This window comes from Vollenhovia emeryi, unplaced genomic scaffold (assembly GCF_000949405.1).
Source record: "Vollenhovia emeryi isolate VEMERY1.0 unplaced genomic scaffold, V.emery_V1.0 DF939122.1, whole genome shotgun sequence".
In the NCBI taxonomy this organism is placed as follows: domain Eukaryota; kingdom Metazoa; phylum Arthropoda; class Insecta; order Hymenoptera; family Formicidae; genus Vollenhovia; species Vollenhovia emeryi.
In genome coordinates this window covers 3,631,288-3,654,707 of record NW_011967244.1, presented here as the reverse complement: position 1 = coordinate 3,654,707, position 23,420 = coordinate 3,631,288, and the positions used below count along the sequence as shown (strand labels likewise).

Genomic DNA, 23,420 nt, shown 5'->3' with positions numbered 1-23,420 from the left:
CTCTCTCTCTCTCTCTCTCTCTCTCTCTCTCTCTCTCTCTCTCTCTCTCTCTCTCTCTCTCTCTCTCTCGTCTATTTTATTGATATTTCGGTGCTCGACTGGAAAGCCAGTCGAGAGTCAAAGTAAACTACAAATTTCAGACTCGATCCGTGTTTCAGGAGCAGAGCCGCGGCTGAATCCTCGGTGACGTTGCATCTCGCGGAGGAGAGAGAAAGAGAGAGAGAAGAGGCTGGAAGGAGCGGACTGTGACTTGGCGTCGTATTGCACGCATTACGTATTGCGGCCCAATTTGAATAATGTTATGCGCTACTGTGCACGCAAACTTGACAATCATCCGTATTACGACTCGCGCGAGCCAGTCGGACAACATGGTATCACCCGCGGGTCGCGCCGCAGGATCAGCAATCGACTCGCGCAAGGACACTGCTAGTCAGCCTCGTGACGATCGTGAATTGTAGCACGAGCTGGCGTCGACTAACGTTATCGTCTCGTCTGATTTAGATCCGTTTGCATCGCGATTAATTGTACCGCCGTTACAGGTCTCGTGGAGAGCAGAACGGGCTGTGAGGCGGAAGAGCGGTCGGAGCGCAAATACGTAGGCAGCCGCGACGAAGGAGTCCCCGGGACAACGCGGACGTGTCCGAGAGCGCGTCTCGCCGCGCTCTCGCGAAATGGAAACAAATGGGGTCCGGCGAGCGGGCCGCGCGCGCTCGGCATGTAAACAAACGCCGAGCCGTCGGGCGGATCGATGTTAAACGCCTGGAGTAACAGCTGTGCGCCGCGCCGCGAGCTGGCGAAACGAACAAAGAACGAGCGAGGGCGACTCGGAGAGGAGCGAGAGAGAGAGAGAGAGAGAGAGAGAGTGAGACCCGCCAGCGGACGACGAGGCGCGGGGGGACAATGACGTACCGTAGGAGAAGCGAGAGGGTTTTGTTGTTGGCGCACTCGAGGATCTTCTTCTTTTCCCAGCCCTCGACCGTCTTCACCCATTCCTCGCCCGGGCTGCGCCAGTCCTTGGATATGAACGGCATCCTGGGCCCGGGGGCGGGCGCGCGCGCGCGCGCGCGCTATGCCGACGCTGGCCGACGGCGGCAACGGGAGCGACCACTCGCAACACCGAGAGACGGCGCAGGGCGCAACCTCGCCGTGTCCGCGGACGCCGAGTGTGTGGTGTGCGCGTCCGCTGCGCCTCGCGGAACGACTCGCTCGCTCTCGCGCTCTCCGTGCCCCGTGCCTCCGCGCCGCGCCGCGCGCCGTGCGCGCATGGCTTTGTTTCAGTGACGTCACCGCGCATCAGCTGTGTGAGGCGAGCGCGCGGCGCGGCGCGGCGCGGCGCGCGCGCGCCACCGCCGCGGCGCCCGGACTCCTCTCTTCCGGGTCGGGCGCGTCGCGCGCGTCCGCGACGCTTCGCGTCTACGACGAATTGACTTTTCCTACCGACCAAGCGATCCGGGCGAGACTCGCGGGGGAGGAAGCTGGAGTTGTCGCCGACGGCGAATCCGGAGTCGAGACGTGGCGCGCTCGACTCGAGCGGACTTTACCTCGGTCGCGCGTGGAAGCACGTGACGCCTGACGCTAATGACTCTCCCTGATGCACGGTGTACCGATCTGTTAGTATCAATTATTCCTAATGTCTGCGATTGTCTCAACGTTTGCTCGTCTCGTTTTGCAGAGCGCACGGAAGATAAAATGCGCCGCGTCACGTCGACTCCCGACGCCGCGCGTCCTGCATTCGAATGTCGTCTGTTACCAGCAGCGGGAATGTAACGCCGACTGGTCTCGAGAGCGGCGAGCGTGTTCTCCTACCTACAGGGTGTCGAGGAAAATCGGAGCGACGCGGTCGGGCACGCGATTTACCAGGCAAATTGGACACCCCGACCTTTTTTATTTCCGACCGTAAAGACGCGACTCGACGAGCTTCTCAAGAGCCGAACCGATCGCTCGAGACACTCCGCTGGTCGCGAACTTTTCAATTTAAACGCGCACGCGGTCGGCTTGCACTTTCGTCGGCTCGCACTTCGCTTCGTGGAACGGATCGGTTTCGCTCGCCCGGGAGGCTCGCGTCGCTCTCGTATCTCGTCGAATTCTTTCTTCCTTTCTAACGAATTTTTTCTTCCCCGCAGAATTCAAGTCCGGGAGCCGTCACTCGGGATATCCTGCCTCGTCGCCGGAGCCTCGTTGGAGAGGAGGAGGAGGAGGAGGAGGTGGAGGAGAAGGGGACAGGGCCTGAATCTGCGTCTCTCCGCTCGTCGCTGGATCTCCTGGGCGCGCGCATGACGTGGCGGGCGTGCGGAGTGTCACGGACGCTGACAAGTGGACGCGCGGCTCCGCGGGCCGAGCAGTCTCAATCGCTCCGCGCCGCAAGCGAATCGCCTCCCTTCGGGCGCGCGACATGCGCCGCGAATCGCTCTGATTGCCACGCAGGGACGCGACGGCCGAGTCGGCTCATCCGCCTGAATTGAAGAGGAGGTACGTGCACACAAGCTGCCTCGACCCTCCCCGGCGCCCCGCGCGTTTCGCAACCGCGTGCAAACGCGCTTATTTACTACGTTGCGTACCGCACGGCACGTGCTCTCACGCAACTCTCTCTCTCTCCCTCCCTCCCTCCCTCCCTGTACGCCTCCCTCCCTTGCTCTCACTCTCACTCTTTCTTTCTCACGATATTCTGTCCTTGTGCTGCCCAGGATATGGACCCAGGTATTTACTCGACTGGATCACGCGACCCGTTTTCGACGAGGCGGGCAGGAATTAGGGTGTCCCTCGGGTTTTACCGTAGGAAAAACGGAGTTTCTCGCACGTGTGACGTCACCCGCGAGCTATGTGGATGTGCTGCAGTACACGCTTTCGTTATCGGCACCGTCGTTGTAGTGTTTACATAAAAAATTTCTAGGCGCAGTCCCCACTTCGAACGCGTCTCTCGCACTCTCGCGCTCTGCACGTGCGATTTTTTATCGTGACAAAACGTGGAGGCGCGACGCGAGGCGATAGAATTTGCACGCACATATGCTGCACCGCCCCGAATTGCGTGCATTTTATAATGGTGTAATTGTCACGTCGACTACGATCGTGAAGATGATCGTACCGCAGTTTTAGAGTGAAACGAACGAGGGAGAAAGATGGGATTTTATCTTTTTCATACGCGCAGAGGCGATATTGTTGTATGAATCACGAGTCTGAAATGTCTCTGTGAGCTTATACTTTTCCTGACGTTTCGAGCGTCGAGATTGCGTCGTTATTGTAAAGCTCGCAGAAGAAAGACGTCCCGTGTCCGCCTCTCAGTTTTATACCTCGATGTTACCTCGCACAACGGAAATCTTAAATGTTCGTTGCACATTGACCCTTCCATTTCATAGACGAGTCCGCCGGTGCTCGAGAAGATCGCAGTTTAGCACTCGGTCCCTGACGGTGGCACACGAATCATCCGTTTAATTCGGCTTTCGTTAATCTTTACTTTGCCAGCATGTGCATGAGTTTATTGGTTGACGCACGTGCTTGATCGACGCCTTGTATCTTTTGCTTAGAGAATGTGGGCAAGGAGACCATACTAAAAGTGACAGACTGGCTGCGCGGGATTTGGGAGATGCGACGGCGCGCCAGCGGACCAGTTCAACAATGGATCGACTCCATCCCGTCGTCCGCGAGGTCGGATGTGGCCACTGCGAGCGAGTGTCAAGAGCGTAGCCACGAGCGCAAACCGTCAACACCAACCGAGCCTAAGGACATTCCATTTTCTAAGGACTTGAAGCCTCCAAGCATGACCGTATCGGCGCCTATCAATGTTCCTAATTCTCCAGCGATGAATACACCGGTGTTACCGAGGTACTGAGGAGTGTTCGCGATCGACGGGCCAGTCGCCAACGACCGATGTTGAATACCCGTGTGAATGTTTCAGCTCGCTTCCCCAGCAGAGACTGGCGCGAGACGCGAGCTTTCAGTCGGACAGCAGCCACTGCAGCAGCGTCGAGAGCTTGTTGGAGCTGCGAAAGGCGGACCCGGCTGCGATACTGCTCGACCTTGGCTTCGGCGGTTCCTCGGCCAGTCCGCAGGAGAACGATACAATTTCTCGCATTCCTAGAAGGTTCCTACAGCCGTCGTCGTTACGAGGCATCGCCATAGACGAGTTTATTAAGCAGCAACAGGAGACCACCGAATCTTTTGACTCGGTGTCTTTAGGATATAGAGGCCTAATGGGTAAAATTGATTTTTCAGTAGCAATAATTGTAATAACGATTGCACCATTCAGTAAGATTCAACTTCCTCTCGTGGACGCAAACACGTCAGTATTAGAATCTACGTGTGAAAAACAATCTATAAGAATCTACAAGAATCAAAGAATCTTCTGTGACTTGTATCTTTAGTAGTATATTCACAAATGAATCGATGGGCAGCGTTCTCGTGAAGTTTTCACGAGTATTAAATCTATATTTCTGGGTATCAGCCAATACTTGCAAACACTTTACCATACAGCATGATAATTTTGTAGGAAGCAATAGCGCGTTATGCGCGCCTACACGTGTCCGGCAGCGCGGAAACTCCGGATCGAGTAACTTTGTAAGTCTCGCGTGAGAACCTGTGATTAGGATCTGTTTCGTTACATCTTTAAAACTACTTTAATTGAACTTATCTAGAAACGCACAGCAGTTCTCCTTGGTCGTTAATATTATTTTTTATTTTAGCGAACATTTGCAGCTTCTTGTTTTTGCTTCTATTGGTTTTGAATTTGCGCGTCAATCGATACGCGATGTCTATGCTACTTTCATGTAGACATTTATAATTTTTTTTTCTATTATGCTGCGAAAATGTGATGCTTCTAAAGTCTTCAAACGCTCGATAACAATCTTATACGCACAAAAATATATTTTATCTGATTGTTGTAGATGTACGATTAGTTACGTGTTATATGAGTTTTAAATTAATGAATAATTCGCATGAATAATAATAAGGTGTGCAAGGGTGATGTGTTCTAATGCATTAAGAATACGAATATAAAGCGCGAATGTTTAACTATGGAGTCGTGACTTGTATGATAAAGTAGCATTTAGTTTTCTAAATTGTGTGCAATAATCTCCTTAAAAAATATCCAGTTATGACACAATAATAAGTAGAATTTGTGCACGTGTCTTATCGTTCCTGAGGTGTACATGTATATTTTTATTTTTATTTTATATCTTTTATGTGTCGCGTAGTTTTACGACACTTGCTATTATTGTCCATAATGAATGTATGGAAGATGTATCTTGTTCTCTTTTTTTGCATTTTTGAAAGGATCGCCATATGTAGCCCCATCGGAAATTGTGCAAAAGATTATGGAACGTTTGCGGGAGCACGACAGCCACGAACCTGATACCAGTTTGTATAATTGCGACCAGTACAGTTCGTCGCATCAAAACGGAAAACTCTCCGTGCTGTCTCCTGATAACAGGCAGTTCCTGGAGCAGCCGCGTTGCAAAAGCCCCGATATGCGCAACAAGCGCATGATCATAGGTAAATCTGGTGTAAATAATTTCGACGTTTATATAATTAATTTTCTTTCTCTACGTGAAATTGATAAAACGCTCTCTCTCTCTCTCTCTCTTACAGGGCAGAAATCATTTGCTTTCGGATGCGATGGAAATTTAATCGAGATATCTGCCAGTGACTCGAAACTTACGTGCGATACAGCAAATGATCACAACAGCTCATTGGATGCCAGTAAATCCATGGAATTAAAGCAATCGTCTCCGGAAGGAAGCGTAACGTTTGAACACCAATATCTTTCCAAGTATGACAAGAAGCTGGCGAAACAATTGTCGTTTGACGATACTGTCGAATTTTCCGAAACTGACCAATTATCAAAAGATGATCGAGAGATTCAAAGTAGCTTAAATATTGCTCAAAGTGGCGCGAATCTAGACGGTACGGAACAAGAATCAGATGTAACTTCGGATACAACTTCTAGAAAGCATGAATTTTCTGATACTCGAAGGGCTAGCGATGGTTCGTGTGACATTGAACGCTTAAAGAATAAAACATTATATGGGAGACGATTTAGCGATAGCGCAATGCGCATTGCTGAACGTCAAAGCAAGGAACACACGTTAATGCAAAAGAGAAAAAGTTTCAAAAGACAGTCTAGAGTATGTGATACAACCGCAATGCACTATTGCGATCTAAGTCCTATTAGATCTAGCATTCCGAGTATAGTAATAATAGAACCTATTGTAGATAACGAAGTATCGAATGATGTAACTGATAGTACACTATTAAATATGCCGAAATCCTTCGAGTCAACCGAGGAGAAAAGCGATCTGGAGTTAAAAGTAGACACGGAATCTTCGCTTAGTAAACCTAATTACTTGCCTTCGCCATCAAACGTTGGTGAGTCTATCGACAGATTAGAAACTACACAGGAGGATTCGGCGTCGAGCGATCATTCTTGTACGGAAGATAAACAAGCTTGTTGTTACAAAGGTAAAATATGTAAAGATTGTAAGCATGGCAAAAACTGTCCGGATTGTTGTTGCCAAGTTAACAAACGGAAATATCGGAAAAAGATGGAAAGGATCATGCAGGAAAATAAGAGATTGGAGGATATGCTAGCGAGAAGTAGGAGGGAGGTGGCAGAGATTCGCGATATGCTTAGCAGTGTGTTATCGGTCAGGATGGAACCGGGATTTTAGGCGGATTATTAAAACAGTTGCCGGTTTTGGTAAAACTGTCGTCTTGTGATACAGGAGAATGTGTGTATTAGAGAGAATTTTTAGAATACCTTGTAGAATTTTGGACTTCCTCTTTAACACTCTGAACTGATCTATTCTTCTATTCAGAAATCAAATATTTTCGAACTTCGTGTTTTATAAGACATTAACAAAAGATATTTCTACAACGTACGTATTTAAGAAGGTCTTTTAACATCTATTTTTATCCAAAACTATGAAAAGATACAGGAAATGATACACTTGATTATTTTTCTTAAATATTAATACAAATTCATGAAAATATTATAAAGTATCAATCTTTTTATACATTTGAATTTTATATGACTCGTGTATATTTTTACAGATACTTGACGCGAGTTATGAACTTAAAAATTTTATTACATTTTGATTTTAACATTAGCACACGGACCAAAAACAAGTGCAACAGACCTATCATAACAATATTTTGTTAATATTGGCATAGGGGTACATGATGATTAAGTTTGAATTATATGAAGTAAACTTACATCAATTTAAATATATAGATGGTATTTTGGGTCGAGAGAAGGTACTTTTGTAATTGATACTCGAGGTACTTTAGAACATTCTTTTACTGAATATTACGTCGTCTTGCTTAAACTTTTACATAAATTGTGTCGCACAAAATTTACATTTTCATAAATTTTATTTTAATTTAGTCACTCATGACAACTGACTTGATGTCTTGCACTATTTCAACTTTTCTCATCTTTTATCTCTTCTTATTTTCCAATCGTTACAGGGTTATGTTAAATCGTGCATACATTCCCGCTATCATATCTCCTGACATACTTGTTAAGTTTGAAATATTGAATTAATCCTTGTTACCTTGTAATTAAATTTGTTGATTGAATATCTCTAGCTCGTAACTGAAAAATAATACTATCATATGTCTTGTTCACGTTTTATAGAATTTTTCTGTATAAATTATTTAATATTTTTATACGTATAGTGTATATGCACAAAAGGAAGCACGTGCAAGTTGAGGAAGCGCAATCAGAGAGCGGTAATGAAAGTTTGATACTTTCGTCACTCTTTTTAACAATTATATTTACAGTAAGCTTGAGAAATGCTGGTCATTCCGTACTTTATACAGAAAGCACTTGAGATCTAGTCTTCTACAACTACTGTTTGTACGGTGATAAGATATTTAACTATTAATTCTTAATCCTCTGCCTTTTCCTTTTACCGCAATCAAGATAACGTGTTCCCAAGAAATTTCAAAGAAACAACTCGTGGTTTTGGGTATCAAATTACTGAGAATTAATGTATGCTGCCATAATTGGAGTACTTCTTGAATAATCGTATATTTCCACATATCACATTATAGATATAGACAATGTACATTTATTCAGCTTTAATCTAACAACGGGATCAGTAGTTAATATGCTATGAGAAATCTGCGATTTAATAAACCAAACGAAAGGAAGGGATGATCTGATACAAAACAAATAATGCGATATGCTTGTTCTGTTGAGATCAGCCAAGTGTGAATTATTTGATATTAATGGCGGGACGCTATACAAAAATACACGTCGGGAAGGAGGAGAAAATATATTTAAATACATTAAATTAATATATATATATTGTTACGAAATGTATATATAAGTCTGTCCATTTTTTACTTAATGCTTAAAATGCTAACATCAATTGGAAGTTTTTATTTGATATCACTAAATGCGGATTTAATTTTCCTTAAGTCATAACATCGTTGTTGAATAAAGGGAAACGTACTTTATTTTGTCATCATAATTGTGTTAATAAAATCATAAAAAAATACAAAATTATTTAAAAAAGAAAGATAATTCAATAGAAATCAAAAGCTTTGGGATGTTAACGTATACGTAATAAAGTGTCCACAGTAAACATCCACATTTGACATGATAAATCAGTCTATCTATGATATATTTTCCGATTCCTTACACAATATCAAATGATGAAATCCTACTAAGATACATATTACTTAAAGTACGCAGAAAATAATTATACAAACAGAATAGAAGCATTGTAGTTTTGTAGGTCATTAAGGTACAATGTACAATTGTGGGAGAACTCAATAAATATTTACCACAATTGAAGTTTGTATATTTTTTATGTGTATTCATCATAATTCGCATCTATCAAATTTATCAGCTAAACGCGCTGCTAAACGTGTCACCTTATAACACTTGGTAGAAACAAACTATATACTACAAACTATCCAAGTATCTATTTCAACCGTGTTCTTGCTTGACATAAATGATCGTGAGACCGTATTGATTCTTACAGATCGACGTGTAACGCAAGTTCGTGAGATCGAACTATTTTTAGTAGTAGGGACAAAATCGTCAATAATAATATAAGTTAACTTTGTACAACCGATCCCCTTTACAAGTTCGACAAATCATATGAATGCAGGTTTGTCAATTACTGGAAGTGTTTGCTAGGTTTTTGTTACATCTTATGATTAAACGACACACAAGAAATGGCCTAGCGTCGCCCGTAGCAGTTGTGGAAACCGTAAGAAATATTTTCTGCAGTTTCCGTTACATTTTTAATATCTTTTCTATGTTAATTAGCATTTTTTCTAGATTTCGATCTGACGGAACAAAGATATATCATATTTATGATCATATTATATTATGTTCGTATTATTATTATGTCATATCTATGATAAAATAATATACATTCACGTACAATTGAGTAATTCAATTTAATTCGATTTACGCAGGTTTTTCGTACATCCGTTTGTATCGAAATTCTTCCCCTTTTTGCTGTAACGCGCGAGTGTTACAGTTCAATTTATTTCTGACTAAGGGCGCGCTTGAAATGGCCACATAGGTTACAAGGCCAATGTTGCGTCTGTAAAATAGAGTTTAAATTACGAACAGACTAACAGCGACATCATTTTATAAACAAATCGAACACCAACATGCATCCTTTATGCTAGGTAACATTGAATTTCTGTCGAGGCGACGTAAAACGTTTTGTAAATCATCGGGTGTTATATTTACTGAACTTTGTAAATACGACGCATGCCTGCGAGTAGCTCTCTTGATAATTGAAGCTCACACGTATATTCTGTCAAAGATATCAATTATAGCTAAAGCTACCCCCAGTAATAAACTCAGAGCCCATGGTCCATCCAATCTTATATTTTAAATATGAACCTGCTACAGTACCATGTCACAAACTTCATTCGTGTGCACGTGTCACTGTGTGTCTCGTGAATAGTGTACATGTAGATGTGGGTGTTTCTTCCTTCTCGTTCCTTACAACGTATATTTCCTTAAGACGTATATAAACAAATAAGGGCAAACTCGATCTAATTTAATCTTCTTTATCATCCCTGAAATTAATAAAGAGAAATCTGTTAACATCAGCATTGCATTACACGTCGCAACATTCGAGACTGCGATGCAACTACGTACTTTACTTCTTGTGGTTGCGATGGATCAAAATGAAGTTCAACAATTGTCTCTTGTCTACTTTGCACTTTGAAGGACACCTGGACTGCTATGTAATTGTCTTTGTTACTTTGTTGCCATCCAGAGTACTGAAATAAAATGACAATTTCCATCAACTATTTGCATTCGCAAGTACAACTGTCCGATGTAGACTAATACAACATGAACCACAGGTCAGTTCGGCGAACGTTTCGACACATTATTTTTAATTGAAAACAATGCACTTACTGTCGTTGTGCTTTTGTACAGTACTTTTCCATCTTCCTCGAAAGGTAGAAACTTTTGGAGCAGCGCCTTCCCATCTATCCTCCACAAGGTTGGGTAAGTGCTCGATTCCACGTCGGACTTACCCTTACTCGATAAGTTGTCTTCCTTATTCTTATTAGATTCAAGGTCAGCTTTTGCAAGAACAAACGAACCGGACTGCAAGAAATACCAATGATTGTTACGGATCGTGAGAGCGTTACAGCCGATTGGCCACCGTTCGACGACTCACTGTGTATTCTTTCGGAGTCTCTCCCGACTCATTGTAACTGTTGTCATCGGAATCCTCATCTTCCTCATCCTCTTTGTCGTCGTCGTCCTTCTTAGAGCGCCTTTTTCTCTTTGACTTTTTTCCCGTATCAGAATCAGACTCCTCCTCGTCCTCCTCCTCCTCCTCCTCGAACTCGTCCTCCTCCTCCTCGTCCTCCTCCTCGGAGTGCTGTCGCTTTTTCGCCCCTCCTCTCGGCGGCCTTATTTTAGCGCCACCCTGTAAAAAGTCGTGAGCGACTAAGTGGTCTATCGCTTTCTCGCCGCGTACTCTTAATCGCACTCCGTGATCGTACTCCTCCGAGGGGGAAACCGCTGACCAAAGTCTTGTACACTAATGCCCAGTGGGCATTACTTCATCTTACTATCTTGTTTTATCTTTATGCCCAGTAATGCCGCAATTCTGCACACCACAATACCCCCAGCGGTTTTCCCCTCATACTTCTCTTATTAACGTACCGTGCACGTTTATATAATTAAAAAAATCTCCCGAATGACGTCCGTTCAGTATTTTTTCAGGGCTTGTGACCAATTCATCGGGTAATATTTTTGCAGTCCCGTCAACATTCCCCGGTTCGTTTACGTGACAGAAGCGACGCGTCTAACGATCAAAGGACAGCCCGAGAGGTAATACTTTCCGTTCGATATTTTGTTAGTGATCTCGATCAATTAATTTATCAAGCGTGCATCTCCATCGTTGGACAGAATTACTAACTTTTTGTCGTCTAACGTGGAAACAAAGATTGGGGACGGCGGATTCTGTATATTTAACGATAAATTTTTCTTCCAGCGATTGAAAGGTGGGCAGCAAGAATCAGGTGGCTTCACTTTACGAAAGTAAATATGTTATTATTGCTAAAAAAAAAAATCGGTACCTAGAGCGACAATGCCAGAAGCTGTAAGGTACTGCGATCTTTTTCAGTTTCCTCTTTCGGCGCTCGCGAAATTTACGATTACTAAATGGAGCCTTAGGCCCAGAAAATGAATGACCGGGCCGTCGATCGACCGAGCCAAACGGCGTCGAAGCGCGCCAGGAGGCGGACCGTAAAAAGTGCGTTTCCCTCGTGTTGTTTTTCCCCCGCCCCGAGGCGACCGGGGAAGTCGCGCGCGCTCGCCGTAGTAACGCGACGTCGCGTCGCGCTCGCTTCCGGCGGTTTGAATGAAATCGCCGACCGGCGGCGGCGCCACCGGGCGGCCGACCGGCCGCTCTCGCGCGCGACCGGCCGGCGACGATGGCCGCCGCGGGACGCGGTGGACCGAGCGGCGCCGGACGAGCGCGGGCGATCTCGAAAGATACGCCAGGACAGCGCGCCCGGGCCGTCGTGCGGGAGGCTGCGCCGCGGCGGCCTCGCGGCCGCGCTCCGCGCCGGGCATCTTGTCCCGAGGGCGCGCTCCTTCCTCGCGGCGGGGGCGAACCTCGCGTCGCCCCGCCGACGCCTCGCTCCGTCACGGTCGCGGGGCACGGACACCCGTCTCTCTTCTCTCTCTCTTTTTTTTTCCGCCACCTCGTCCCGATTCCGCGCCGCGCGTCCGACCTGAGCGGGGAGGAGGGCAAGGCGACTTCGCGGGGAATATCCTCGTCGCTGGCGCGTAGGAGCCGCGGACGAAATGTCCGCCGCCGCCGCCGTCGATTATCGGCGGCGCGAGTCGCGTCTCTCTCGCTCTCGTTGCGGGACAGGCGCCAACGACGCGGATCGGAGTATCGGCCGTCCGCGGGAACGTGACGCGGGCGTCGACGAGGAAAGGGGGAGGGGGGGGGGAAGAGTCGCGTAAATTTACCTCTGGCCCGGCCTCCGGGGTCCATTCCTCCTCGGAGGCACCCTCGACCTCCGGATAGTCCGGATCGTCCACCTCGTAATCGTCCTCGTCCGAGTAGTCCTTGATCTTCTTCATGCTGCCCTTGCGCGAAATGTTTGCCGGTTTTCCGTGACACCGTACCGCGGGAAGAGGCGTCGTTTAACGCGGGCGACACGCGCTGACGAGGACGGCGAGGAGCCCGACGTGCACACGGAATATCGCAAACAATATGGCGGTCGGTAAGGGAGGAGGGAGGAGGAAGGCTCCCTTTATTATCGCGAAGACCGGCGGACGGCGTTGGCGCCGCGGCTGCGGAAACCGTCTCCCGATGGCAGCACCGTTCCCGTTCGCCGCGTCTCGTCCCCGCGGGAAGACAAACGTGAGATTCGGGTGTCGCGAGAGAACTGTTTAGGCGACGCCGGGCCGGCAGGACGGTTTATCTATTCGACTCCGGCGTCTCGGCCGTGCGGATTGTGGTCCTTTTCGAGGAATCTGGTAATCCACAAGTTTTCTCAGAGCTTTCACGCGCGTCCGACGAACGACACGAGGTGTTTTTTTCCGTAGCCCGATTTGCCGTAATTGAAAACTCCGGGCCGGAGCGAAATGGCCGTCTCTTGGACTCTGGCTCTTAAGACAACGTTTTAGGATGTAAATCTTCGGCCCGGTCTACAACGAGTTGTTCGTCGTTAGAAGTCGGAACTGTATGTTGATCGTTTTCCTCTCTGGGTGGAAGTAGGAGGACCGACATATAGTTCTGACTTCTGACCGACGACTAACAACTCGTTGCAGACCGGGCCTTTGCCTCGAAGTAACGCGCAATATAATCGTCTTGTGACTTGGGGCCTGAGCAGAATAGCTGTCTTGTACTCAAGACGTAAGACAGTTATTGTGCGTTGCCTCAAGACAGAGGCTTAAAAGGCTTAAAACATATGAATAATTAAATAAGGGTCATATCGACGGTAACTGGCACAATATATTTCAAATGATACACGACGTTTCTTAAAACATAAAACTTTGTCTTAAGAGTTTGTCTTAAGACAGCCATTCTGCTCAGACACTCACACGTACGTTCTAAGATTTTAGACCTGGTCCACAACGGGTTGTTAGTCAGAAGTCGGAGCTGTATGTCGACTCTTTTCTTTTCTAGGCGGAAGGAAAAGGAGCCAGACAGCCAAGCCTGTGGAGGACAGACTTCAGGAAACTCTGTTTCCAAATTTTGCCGACGGAAAGACTACAGATTTGGCTCGCAGGCTCTGATATATTACACGATGTTGGCAGCATATCAACGAAAATGTAACAAAGCTTGATAACGTATTTAGGCAGCAGATTGGCGGCAGAAATGGGGCAGTTCCTGCTCACGCAACATGGCGACGGATTGCAGCCGAAACCGAGCAGAATCTGCTGATACAATTTGTCGGCAGACATTGGTAACAAAACGGAGCAAACTCTGTCGTTTAGTAGCGTAACGTTCCCACTAGATTGACACTCGAAAGAAGAAAACCGCACGCGGTATTAACACATCCACGCGAGATTCTTTGGTCATCTTTTTGAAGTTCTGAAATGAGCTTCCTTGCACTCTCGTCTATGAGTGCGCAGAAATCTTAAAGGACTACTTGCTTATTTTTATCTCTGTAATGAAAGGAACAAACACGGTAAAAGATATAAATTAAACGGCAGATCCTGCTCGGTTTCTGCCGACGATCTGCTGTCCGAGCAGGTCGGCAAACTCTGGCGGCAGAACGCGGGCTGAGTCTGCGGACGCAGATGATGTCGATCTGCTGAAATGTTCCGATGAAATCTGTTGCCAGTCTGCCTACAATCTGCTATCATTTTGCTTGCGGGGGATCGACATTTAGTTTTGACTTCTGACTAACGGCTAACAGCTCATTGTGAGGGCCTGAGCAGAATGGCTGTCTCGTACTCTCAAGACACAAGGCCGTAATTGTGCGTTACCTCAAGACAAAGACTTAAAACACAAAATATTGTGAGAGTATAAGACAGCCGTTCTGTTCAAGCCCTTAGAGCTTGAGCAGAAAGATTATTGTAAGACTCGAGTTGGTCAAGAATTGCCGTCGACGCATGTCGCATCCGTTGTCTCGCGAGGCGACACACACGACAGTTCTTTGTGCGTTGACCCCCGACACTTTACGTCTTACAACGGAATCGTAAACAGCTACGACGATCTGTCTGCTCTCAGGCCCTTAATTGTAAAACTATCCCCATAACTCGAAGCCCCACGTGGTACATGCAGTCTTGTATTTCAGGTGTGAACCTGCTGCTGCTAGGTGAGCTTCATCTACGTTTGGCTGATGGTAGAAAAAGAAGAAGCCGCAAACGCCTAAGTCCGCCTTAGTCGTAGACTAAGACCCGGCTTCACCAAACGTCGCTTAACTTTAATCTCAGTTTAATTCACGTTTGTCTCTTTCTAGAGTAACAGTTGGAAAGGGACAAAGAAGTGAAGCCCGAGCTCGCAAGTAAGTAAACTGAAATTTCAAAGGTCCAGTTATAACTAAAGCCCACAACGATAAACTTGCAGAGCTCTTCGTGGTTCAATCTTATGTTTCAAACCTGCTATACCATTTCGTAAATCTCACGAGTTCGTCTTTAAATAACCGAACGTCCGTTGCTTACGAGAAGAAAATATCACGACAACCGTTAAACGGAGCATGACGTTGAATCATTTGAACCAAAAAAAATAATATACAGATATATATTTTTTAACTGATGGTGTAAACTTGCAAGTCGCACGGGGCCGTAGAGAGTTAACGGGCGACATACCTGACGCGGTGATTGTTAATAATTTTTCGGACTCGCGCAGGGTCGGATCGATACGGGGATTGACGCGTGCGCCCGACGCCGCGCGTCGGGACGCCGTTCCTTCCGTATTTACAACGGCGGCAGTGCCAGCAAAAAGTCCGGCGCAGGGGTGAAGAGTGGACGGAAAGACGTTCGGGGAGAAAGATGTTCGAGCTCTACGGTGTCGGTAAGGATGGCATGGTCTACCGCTCGCCGCCCCCCAGGAGAAAGGAAGTCGACATCCTTTCGGAGGTAGGTAGGACGACGCGAGCCCGGCTAGAGTTCCCCTGTTAATTACGTCGAGGCGAGAGCTGCCACCTAATTGACCTGTCCACGGGTTCCGCGGGAAACCCCAGAGAACACCCGCTGAAATATTATTTACCGCCTGTAATTGATGACCGAGCTGTCCGCGCAATAATACATGGATGCTGCGACGCGTGTCACCCTTGGCTCGACTTTTCTTCTCGAGCGACACAGATCAAGCGTCGAGCTCGATTATACCACGTCCGAGATGTCACTTATTTTATTTGTCGACGTAATGGGAAAAGTTGGAAAGCAATTTCGAAGCGCTTCTTGTTAACCCTCGTCAAGTGACTTGATAATTATATTGTACACTATATTATTTACATTATTATTTACATTGTATTCTATATTTTTATTCTTCATTCGTGGATGTGCCAGCTTCTCCACAAGCACTAAGGCAGAGCTTGGTGTCTCTCTTCGGAAAAATAATGCATCTTATATGTCGATATTTAAATTTAAAGGAATTCCAGAGATGTAAGTGACCGTATCTGTATCTTGGATGAAAGAAAATCAAGACACCGAGCTGCGCGCGAAGGTCTGATCAGGGCTTCACGTTTCCGTTCAGTACATATCGTCAGGATTGTCAGACGCGCTCGGTTGGAAGATAAAAATCTGAAGATGTTTTTAATCATACGAAAGATGCGAGTTTCTGTTTAAAAATCAAATTTAAGTTGGCTAAGGGAGGGGAGGGGGCAATTTGCGCGAAGCTCTTGAAATGTTGATTCACCGCCGACCGTCATTTTTGCAACCGTCTGCGGAAAGTCTCCCAGGGATGTTTCATGCAAAGTAGTTTTCTATTTCTTCTCTCAAGGCAGACGTGTTTTTTCCTCGCGGCATGCGCGTCTTTCATAACTTACGAGCGCCGCTAATACCGGCGTAAACGCGACATTCGCGCAACGCGGATAATACACGGGGGATTATGCAATCGTTTGCAATCTTGGGATTTAATTTACGGAGACGGTTGCCTCTCCGGTGGCTGGCACGGCAGCTTTGTAAATCGACGCACTTTTGCAGACCTGCCTGCAGCTCTCGTCGCCGGAATTCATGAGAAAATTGCCCAACGGCGATGCACTTCACCACATCAAGGACACGGGTGTCTCGACTTCCTTCAGCAAGGCTAAAGAACCACCAAGAGAGAGCAGTGAGTCCATATGAAAATCGTTATTGCACACGGGGTAAGATTGAGATTCCTGAAGAGAGTGGTTCATCGTCAAGTCGTATTTTGTCTGTCGATGCGAAAACTAAACTCGCGAGAAGTCACGAGTCCCGCAGGAAGAACTTTATATGAGAACCAAGCGTGAAAAATGTACAGTTTAATTAATTAATTAATTAATTTTATGATAAAGCGAATACTTAAGTTGGACAATTTATCTCAATCGAACAGCTGAGATCTTCTAATGTTAGATACACGTTTAAATGCAGGGTGGCTCATCAGGTTTTACCCCCCGTTTATGGAACACATTCCCGAAGCTGTTTCCCGCAAAATTTCCTTATAAACTTGCAGCCAATTTCGACCTTCTGTTGTGCAAATGAAATTTAAAAAGAAATCATGGACGCTTCTTAAAGTTTTGTAACGTTTTCTATTTAAATTCCAAAAGTACTGTTTTCTTCTCCGATTTTTAAATTAGCACAACCTTTTAATTATAAATCCGTTGTATATTTTGTTGCTCCAAATGATCTCCGAAGTAGCCTCCCCCAAGAGAAGGTGAAACTTCGCGAATCTCTGTATACGATTTGAGTTCTATACCTATACCGTATTATACTCGCGCGTCTGACAGCAATTATAATTGTTACCATCAGCGCGAGTAACGGCTGGCAAAGTGTTAAATCAGATCATCACGGATTTAATTCATCGCGTCGCGCTCGATCGCCGAGCACTTTCTCGATTATCCCATCATCCCCGGTCGGTTTCCGATGACCGAACGCGACAGCTTCGACAGTTTCTTTCTCTTCTCCAATTTCGCACGTCAACGAGCCCACTTATGTAAAAGCCCACCGCGAGCGAAGGGAAGGAAAAGCCGTCGCGCGACGAGAGGCGACGAGCGTGGCGAGACGCAGCCGAGTGACGGTCCCGCGATTTGATATGATTTCTATTCACGGCTCGGCGATCCTCTCGATCGCGGATCCGAGTTTCGGTCACGGCGATTTCACGTACGGATAAGTACGATCTACGCTCGGCTGGTCTCTTCCCGATCTCCCTCGAGATGATTCCGCTGTGGTCGTCCCGCCGGCGGTTTCCGTTACAAAGGGCTGTTTTTGAGCTTGTGTATGAATTACATATATTTTATTTTATACAAATAATACTAAATAAAATATATGTATATAAAATATAATACACACATTTAATTATACATGTAACGATCGAGTTATTCTTCGTTTGGTTTTTGTCGTTTGGTGTTTCGATATAACGTTTTTCCCAGTAAATTCATGCGAAATCATTTTAAATGTTGTAAGTGAAACTTATATGTCAGCGGTCATGCGGTTAAAATTGTACATGACCAGAACGCGAAAGTCTAAGGTGTTAAAAATTAACACATTCCTCAGATATCTCTTTCTATGGATGACGTTTGCGATTGTATTTGCTTGTCGATGAAATCAGAAAGAGATCTACGAATTTGATTTGCAATCTTCGATTAAATTGACTAATCGATTAGATTGAATTTTGATATCGGACAATGTTGCAGGAGGCAGTGCCGTGAGAAGATGGATGGTGATGACTGGATTCTTCTTCCTCGGGTGCGCCCTGGTAGCCGGCGTGGGACTGCCTCTCGCCTTGGAACTTCGAAGCTCTCATCTGCTGGAAGCAAGGTTGCAGGTGGTCCGAAGAATGCTCTCGGAGATTCCGCTGATCGATGGGTAACAGTTGTGCCTTGTATATAAACTAGCAGAGGATAGACTCCACTTTGAATTAAAATAGATCGCTAAAAATAATCTGCTACGATTTAAAACTCGAAAGAGTTCACGCCTCGGTGTCAAAACCTTGAAGTAAAAGGGTCTACGACCTATTCGGATCTTTATTTAAAAGCGGCAAATAGTAGAATATACCATAGTATGTAGAACATACCGTCGCTCGGAGTTGTATTCTGTATTAATCGTGTCGCCCGAAAATTGTTCATCAGGCACAACGACTTCGCTTGGAATCTGCGCAAGCACCGCGGCAGCACGAAGCTGGATAACTTCCCCTTCGACGAGGATCTGTCGCACAACAGCAGCTGGGGCCCGCAGTGGCAGACCGATCTGATCCGCCTGGAGCAGGGGATCGTCGGGGCGCAATTCTGGTCGGCCTACGTGCCGTGCGAGGCGCAGTTCCTCGACGCCGTGCAGCTCACCCTCGAGCAGATCGACATCGTGCGCCGGCTCACGTCGCGCTACCCCAAGCGCGTCCGGCTGGTGACGACGAGCGGCGAGCTGGAGAACGCGCACCGGGACGGGGTGATCGCCAGCCTGGTGGGGATAGAGGGTGGCCACAGCATCGGCACCTCCATGGCGGTGCTGAGGAGCTTCCACCGGCTGGGCGCGCGCTACATGACCCTGACCCACAAGTGCAACACTCCGTGGTAAGTTTGACCGCCGCGCCGGGGGAAGATTAACGTCTCTACGATCGCGAGACGCGCGCACATGAGCGTCGCGCTGTTATGACAGCGGAAAGGAATGAACCTTGGACAAGCAAATTGGTATCTAGTACTAGCTAATGTTTGCTTTCACATCGCGTGGTTTATATTTACATTAATCGCTCGAAGAGTCAGATAAGTCCCTGCGAGTTTATTACATCTTGTACACCGAGGGATTAGCTTTAAGTACAAATAACTGACATATTGGCTCCGCCGGAAAGGAAGTTGCCGCAAACTTGGCGTCCGCGCTCGAAAATCTTGAAACTGCATTTCTTCTAGATTGGATTTTCCGTCTGTAGCGCCTGTCTCGAATCGATTTCGATTTCCAGGGCGGACTCGTGCTCCGTAGATGATCCGAGCTCGGACGCGCCCTCCGATTTCCACAGCGATGGCCTCTCGCCGTTCGGTAAGGCGGTCGTCCTGGAGCTAAATCGGCTCGGTATGCTCGTGGATCTCTCTCACGTCTCGGTGAGAACGATGAGGGACGCCCTCGCCGTGACAAAGGCGCCCGTTATATTCTCGCACAGCGCCGCCAAGGCTCTCTGCAACTCCTCGAGCAACGTCCCAGATGATGTACTGCGGAATTTGGTAAGGAAGGGAAAACCTCCCCTGGAATGTTTGCTCGCATGGATGACTGTTGACACGCTGCCCCCAAGCCGCTGCGATAAACAAAGAACAAACAATGGGTCGGAAATGAATCATTGAACAGCTCTCGATTGAGCTTCGATTTTTACATTTTAATTTCAAGGAATCAATTTTCTCCGAATGTAATTTTGTAAGCTGGGCGTTATTTGTCTAAATATTAATTTTTAATTATCTCGCGGAGTCGAGAAATTATACAGTGTTTATCGCGGTGACACGATATTTGCCCGAGGATTAATCGCGTGGTCTTCATTTCTGCTTCCTCTAGTCCCTCAACGGTGGTCTGGTTATGGTCAGCTTCGACAGCGCGCATTTAAGCTGCGGCGATAAGGCCTCGATGTACGATATCATAGGTGTGTAAGTAGCGCGGTGTGAGAACCATCAAAAAGGAGATTGAGAGAGTCGAAATCAAAAACTCCGAGATAAGGAACGGGTGAGATAGACACAACGTCTCTTTTTACAGCTCACATCAATCACATCAGACGAACAGCTGGCGTGAACCATGTGGGCCTCGGTGCGGGCTACGACGGGATACTAAGGTAGTTGAAGACGCGCCAGCATCGCTGTATCTTTATTATGCGCGCCGCTAATGCATGTTTGCGGAAATACATTACACAACGCGATTACTTTCCAGTAACTTTCTGAACAACAGCTCTGACAACTCGTATTCATTAATTTTTTTCTCCGCGACTGAAGCTCTCAAAGTACATCTTTGTGATTAATAATTTGTAACAATTGATAACGTCGCTAACTTTTACTAATTTCAAATCAACAAGATATTAGTTTAGTCTGTTTCGAAGAAATGAATATACATTCGGTAAAACATTCTGCGCTTCCGCGCATAAAAATAACTATCCGATTGCTCAAGCCTCTACCATCTGTGTCTACGAAACTCGCATTCACGTTTGCCTGTACAATGACAGAATAATCATTTTTTTCTATCTATTTAGACGTAGATCCAAAATATTATGCAAAAAGAAATTATTATTTTACTTTACTGTGTAATGTACTTTTGTACACAGCCCGATGGATCTAAGCGATAAAAGGATTGAAAGACACATTTGCACTTATTCAGGCCGCCGACGGAATTGCCAGACGTTTCTGGCTACCCCTTGCTGCTGGCCGAGCTGACCAGAGACCGTAGATGGTCCGCGATCGATATAAAGAAACTTGTGGGCGGAAATTTGCTGCGCGTCCTCAAGGAGGTGGAGGAACACGCCGCGACTCTGTCGCATCAGTTCCCAGCGGAAGAGTGGATTCCGCAGGAGCTCATCGAGGACAGCGCCTACTGCAGATACCACGACACGTAGGGATCAACTCTTTCGCTCTCGTTTTCGTCATTGACGTCGCTATTTGATTTTCACGAGGTGTTCTCTAACGAAATAGGCACGCCGTGTCATATTTGTACCTGGAGTGCTCCAACTGTTTTACATTTTTAATAAAGTAGCGGTAGACTCTCTCCGCGTGCTTTGTTAAAACTCCTCGTCTTCTTCATCCCACACAGCCGGTACGATTATAAGTGAAAAATTATCTCTTTCCTCATCTGGACTCCTCTCTCATTGGATGCATTACGATTCATCTGACGTTGAGCTACTCCTTTTCCAGGAGGTTGTCTTTCCTGGAAGTAGACCGCGTGTAAAATGATTTATTTATCGGTTAGTATTCATCATCAATATACCTGTGTATATTCGTGTATATCTAATTCATTCCGTATGATTTTTCCTTTTTGAAACAGTTTTACGAGCAGCCCAGTTGCGTCACGTTCAATTGCGATTATGGTCAAAATGGACGTTAGCAGTTAAGTCAATTTACTTTGTCTTGTGCCTGCTCTCCGTGTCCACCATCACATAATATATGTTGAAGCAATTATTTAATCTCGCGCACGCATCCATACGCACGGGTGCATACGACGCTGCAGCTAACAGAGGCAGACAAGTCGCAGTATGTCAATTACACCGTTTAATATTTAACTTATATTTCAATCGGAGACGGCGCCGTAAATAATCAGGCTTGATCTGCCATCTGAATCCCGCGCGGCTCTCTAAGGACAACAAATAAGTTTCGGAAGCTTTGAAGTTGCTTAAACAATTCACGTCTGAATGTGGAATGGAGTTGTTTCGATAAGATTATCAATAGTGTCTCTTTCTCTCTTCGTGTATACTGATTGATAATTAATTTCAAATCATGACGACAGGGAAAAGAGAGAAATTTGTGCGACTTCGGCGTTGTAATTCGCGCTGTAATTCGCTCTGTCGTTCTTCGCAACTCAAACGGGCAGAAAGTAAAGAAAGTCGCTTATCGCACATTGTTACATTATGTAAATGTAATCGAAAATTATCTCGATTAACTGTTGCAATTAATAACAACTATTTATCGCTGGAAACTTTGCTCACATAATTTATTTCGAGGATTAGATTGAATGGCAAAGATTGTAAAATATCGTTTCGTTGCGGACTAATAACTAATTCTTTATCGCAGATTATGCTTTCGATGCTCGCGTTGCGTTTTGTATCGCCAATTCAAAAGTGTTTTTATCCATTATCCTATTGTTCCGAATTAAAAATGCAAGTTGTTAGATTGAGTAATTTGTATCATAGAAAGCCACGCGATATTTGTCAATAATATTTGGTGTGTTCCGCGGTATTTTACATCGCGTACGGGAGTGTCCGAAATTTCGCGCGATCGGTGATTATCGCGAATGAGTGTTGTGTGAGTGCCACAAGGAAATCTGAGAGGAGGAGGAGGCCAAGAAGGCATCGGGCAACTACGGAGAAATGGTGAGGTAAGTGTCTTACATTCTTATGTCATTTGCTACTTGTGCAAAATAAAGCATCTGTTCTGTGGTTTTATTTTATTTATTCAAACGATTCGAACGAGGATTCAAATAAGTGCTAGAGACAAAACCATACATATAAAATTTTGTGAGTTTATATTTAAAAGAAAGACTTTTTCAGTATTCTATATAATTATTTTAATAAATACCTATTTAAAAAAAATTTTAAATATAAAGTTTATTTAATACAATAATTTTGATTTTACACAATTAATATATAATAATCATATACATATTTGTATTGTTACAGTTTAACATATACAGTTAACGATGTACAACTCTGCTGTTGCAACTCGTATCAGTGAGTGATAAATTATTTTTTTACTTTAAATTGACGTTGCGTCTACTACTTCCTTGCATGTGTACAAATTCTTAAAAATATACATACTGAACTAGAAACTGCGCGCGCGAAGCGCGCGTTTTGTCATTTCTAGTCTTATTTTATTCTACAGTTGTACGGAGTGACTTATTTATAGCAGAGTAATCCAGAGTCTCCCCAAAAAGGTATGAAAATGAGTTTAGATTTTTATTTTCCGAAAGGTGTTAGACTGCCAGAAAATAATTTATTCCTACAATTTAGACAGATATTAAACATTGCTAAAAACACAACTAAAAACAGCAAGTACATTCTAGCAAAATCTGTCGGTCTAACCAATATTAATCATTTTCTTTATAAGCTATTCCACTAAAGCGAATGCTATTAAATGGTTTTGCTGACGGAACGATAACTCTCTCGACACGATGA

General features: G+C 45.5%; 4 protein-coding genes across 6 annotated transcripts in view; 2 read left to right on the top strand and 2 right to left on the bottom strand.

The window, feature by feature from the left end:
• The window catches only part of LOC105570022 (F-box only protein 32), a 13,901-nt gene extending 12,678 nt beyond the window's left edge, over positions 1–1,223 (bottom strand). The window contains exon 1 of the mRNA XM_012026934.1: positions 910–1,223. Within this exon, the coding sequence (XP_011882324.1) occupies positions 910–1,031 (122 nt within the window). The 5' untranslated portion in view covers positions 1,032–1,223. The remainder of the gene's footprint in view (positions 1–909) is intronic.
• A 261-nt stretch (positions 1,224–1,484) lies between these two features.
• LOC105570021 lies at positions 1,485–8,794 on the top strand. Of its 3 annotated transcripts, none has more exons than XM_012026932.1 (7): positions 1,485–1,610; positions 2,124–2,469; positions 2,685–2,697; positions 3,522–3,819; positions 3,893–4,191; positions 5,266–5,484; positions 5,581–8,794. In XM_012026932.1, exons 3-7 carry the CDS (start codon positions 2,688–2,690, stop codon positions 6,657–6,659), a joined length of 1,905 nt encoding a protein of 634 aa, XP_011882322.1. In that variant the 5' UTR covers positions 1,485–1,610; positions 2,124–2,469; positions 2,685–2,687; the 3' UTR covers positions 6,660–8,794. The 3 variants fall into 3 exon arrangements, with proteins under 3 accessions (XP_011882322.1, XP_011882320.1, XP_011882323.1); XM_012026930.1 differs by lacking the exon at positions 1,485–1,610 and adding an exon at positions 1,664–1,860; XM_012026933.1 differs by lacking the exons at positions 1,485–1,610; positions 2,685–2,697 and having other exon boundaries at positions 2,110–2,469.
• Positions 8,795–9,829: 1,035 nt separating this feature from the next.
• Positions 9,830–12,710, bottom strand: LOC105570020 (nucleolin-like). The gene is made up of 5 exons (XM_012026929.1): positions 12,473–12,710; positions 10,659–10,913; positions 10,391–10,585; positions 10,127–10,251; positions 9,830–10,044 (listed from the first exon to the last, which is right to left on the bottom strand). Exons 1-5 carry the CDS (start codon positions 12,584–12,586, stop codon positions 10,026–10,028), a joined length of 708 nt encoding a protein of 235 aa, XP_011882319.1. The 5' UTR covers positions 12,587–12,710; the 3' UTR covers positions 9,830–10,025.
• A 2,659-nt stretch (positions 12,711–15,369) lies between these two features.
• On the top strand, positions 15,370–21,320 carry LOC105570018 (dipeptidase 1-like). The gene is made up of 8 exons (XM_012026928.1): positions 15,370–15,538; positions 16,604–16,730; positions 18,274–18,445; positions 18,709–19,146; positions 19,530–19,788; positions 20,111–20,195; positions 20,306–20,381; positions 20,918–21,320. The coding sequence occupies exons 1-8, from the start codon at positions 15,452–15,454 to the stop codon at positions 21,150–21,152; spliced, it is 1,479 nt and encodes a 492-aa protein (XP_011882318.1). The 5' UTR covers positions 15,370–15,451; the 3' UTR covers positions 21,153–21,320.
• The last annotated feature ends 2,100 nt before the right edge of the window (positions 21,321–23,420 follow it).

What these genes read in the sequence shown, in the direction of transcription:
- LOC105570021 (XM_012026932.1), top strand. An exon ending in AATACACCGGTGTTACCGAG is followed by an intron (nt 3,820 to 3,892) that starts GTACTGAGGAGT and finishes TGAATGTTTCAG; the next exon opens with CTCGCTTCCCCAGCAGAGAC. An exon ending in AGGATATAGAGGCCTAATGG is followed by an intron (nt 4,192 to 5,265) that starts GTAAAATTGATT and finishes CATTTTTGAAAG; the next exon opens with GATCGCCATATGTAGCCCCA.
- LOC105570020 (XM_012026929.1), bottom strand. Translation starts at nt 12,586, where the DNA reads ATGAAGAAGATCAAGGACTACTCGGACGAGGACGATTACGAGGTGGAC. An exon ending in CCCCGGAGGCCGGGCCAGAG is followed by an intron (nt 10,914 to 12,472) that starts GTAAATTTACGC and finishes GACTTTTTACAG; the next exon opens with GGTGGCGCTAAAATAAGGCC. An exon ending in TGTACAAAAGCACAACGACA is followed by an intron (nt 10,252 to 10,390) that starts GTAAGTGCATTG and finishes ATTTTATTTCAG; the next exon opens with TACTCTGGATGGCAACAAAG.
- LOC105570018 (XM_012026928.1), top strand. Translation starts at nt 15,452, where the DNA reads ATGTTCGAGCTCTACGGTGTCGGTAAGGATGGCATGGTCTACCGCTCG. An exon ending in AAGTCGACATCCTTTCGGAG is followed by an intron (nt 15,539 to 16,603) that starts GTAGGTAGGACG and finishes GCACTTTTGCAG; the next exon opens with ACCTGCCTGCAGCTCTCGTC. An exon ending in ATGATGTACTGCGGAATTTG is followed by an intron (nt 19,789 to 20,110) that starts GTAAGGAAGGGA and finishes TGCTTCCTCTAG; the next exon opens with TCCCTCAACGGTGGTCTGGT.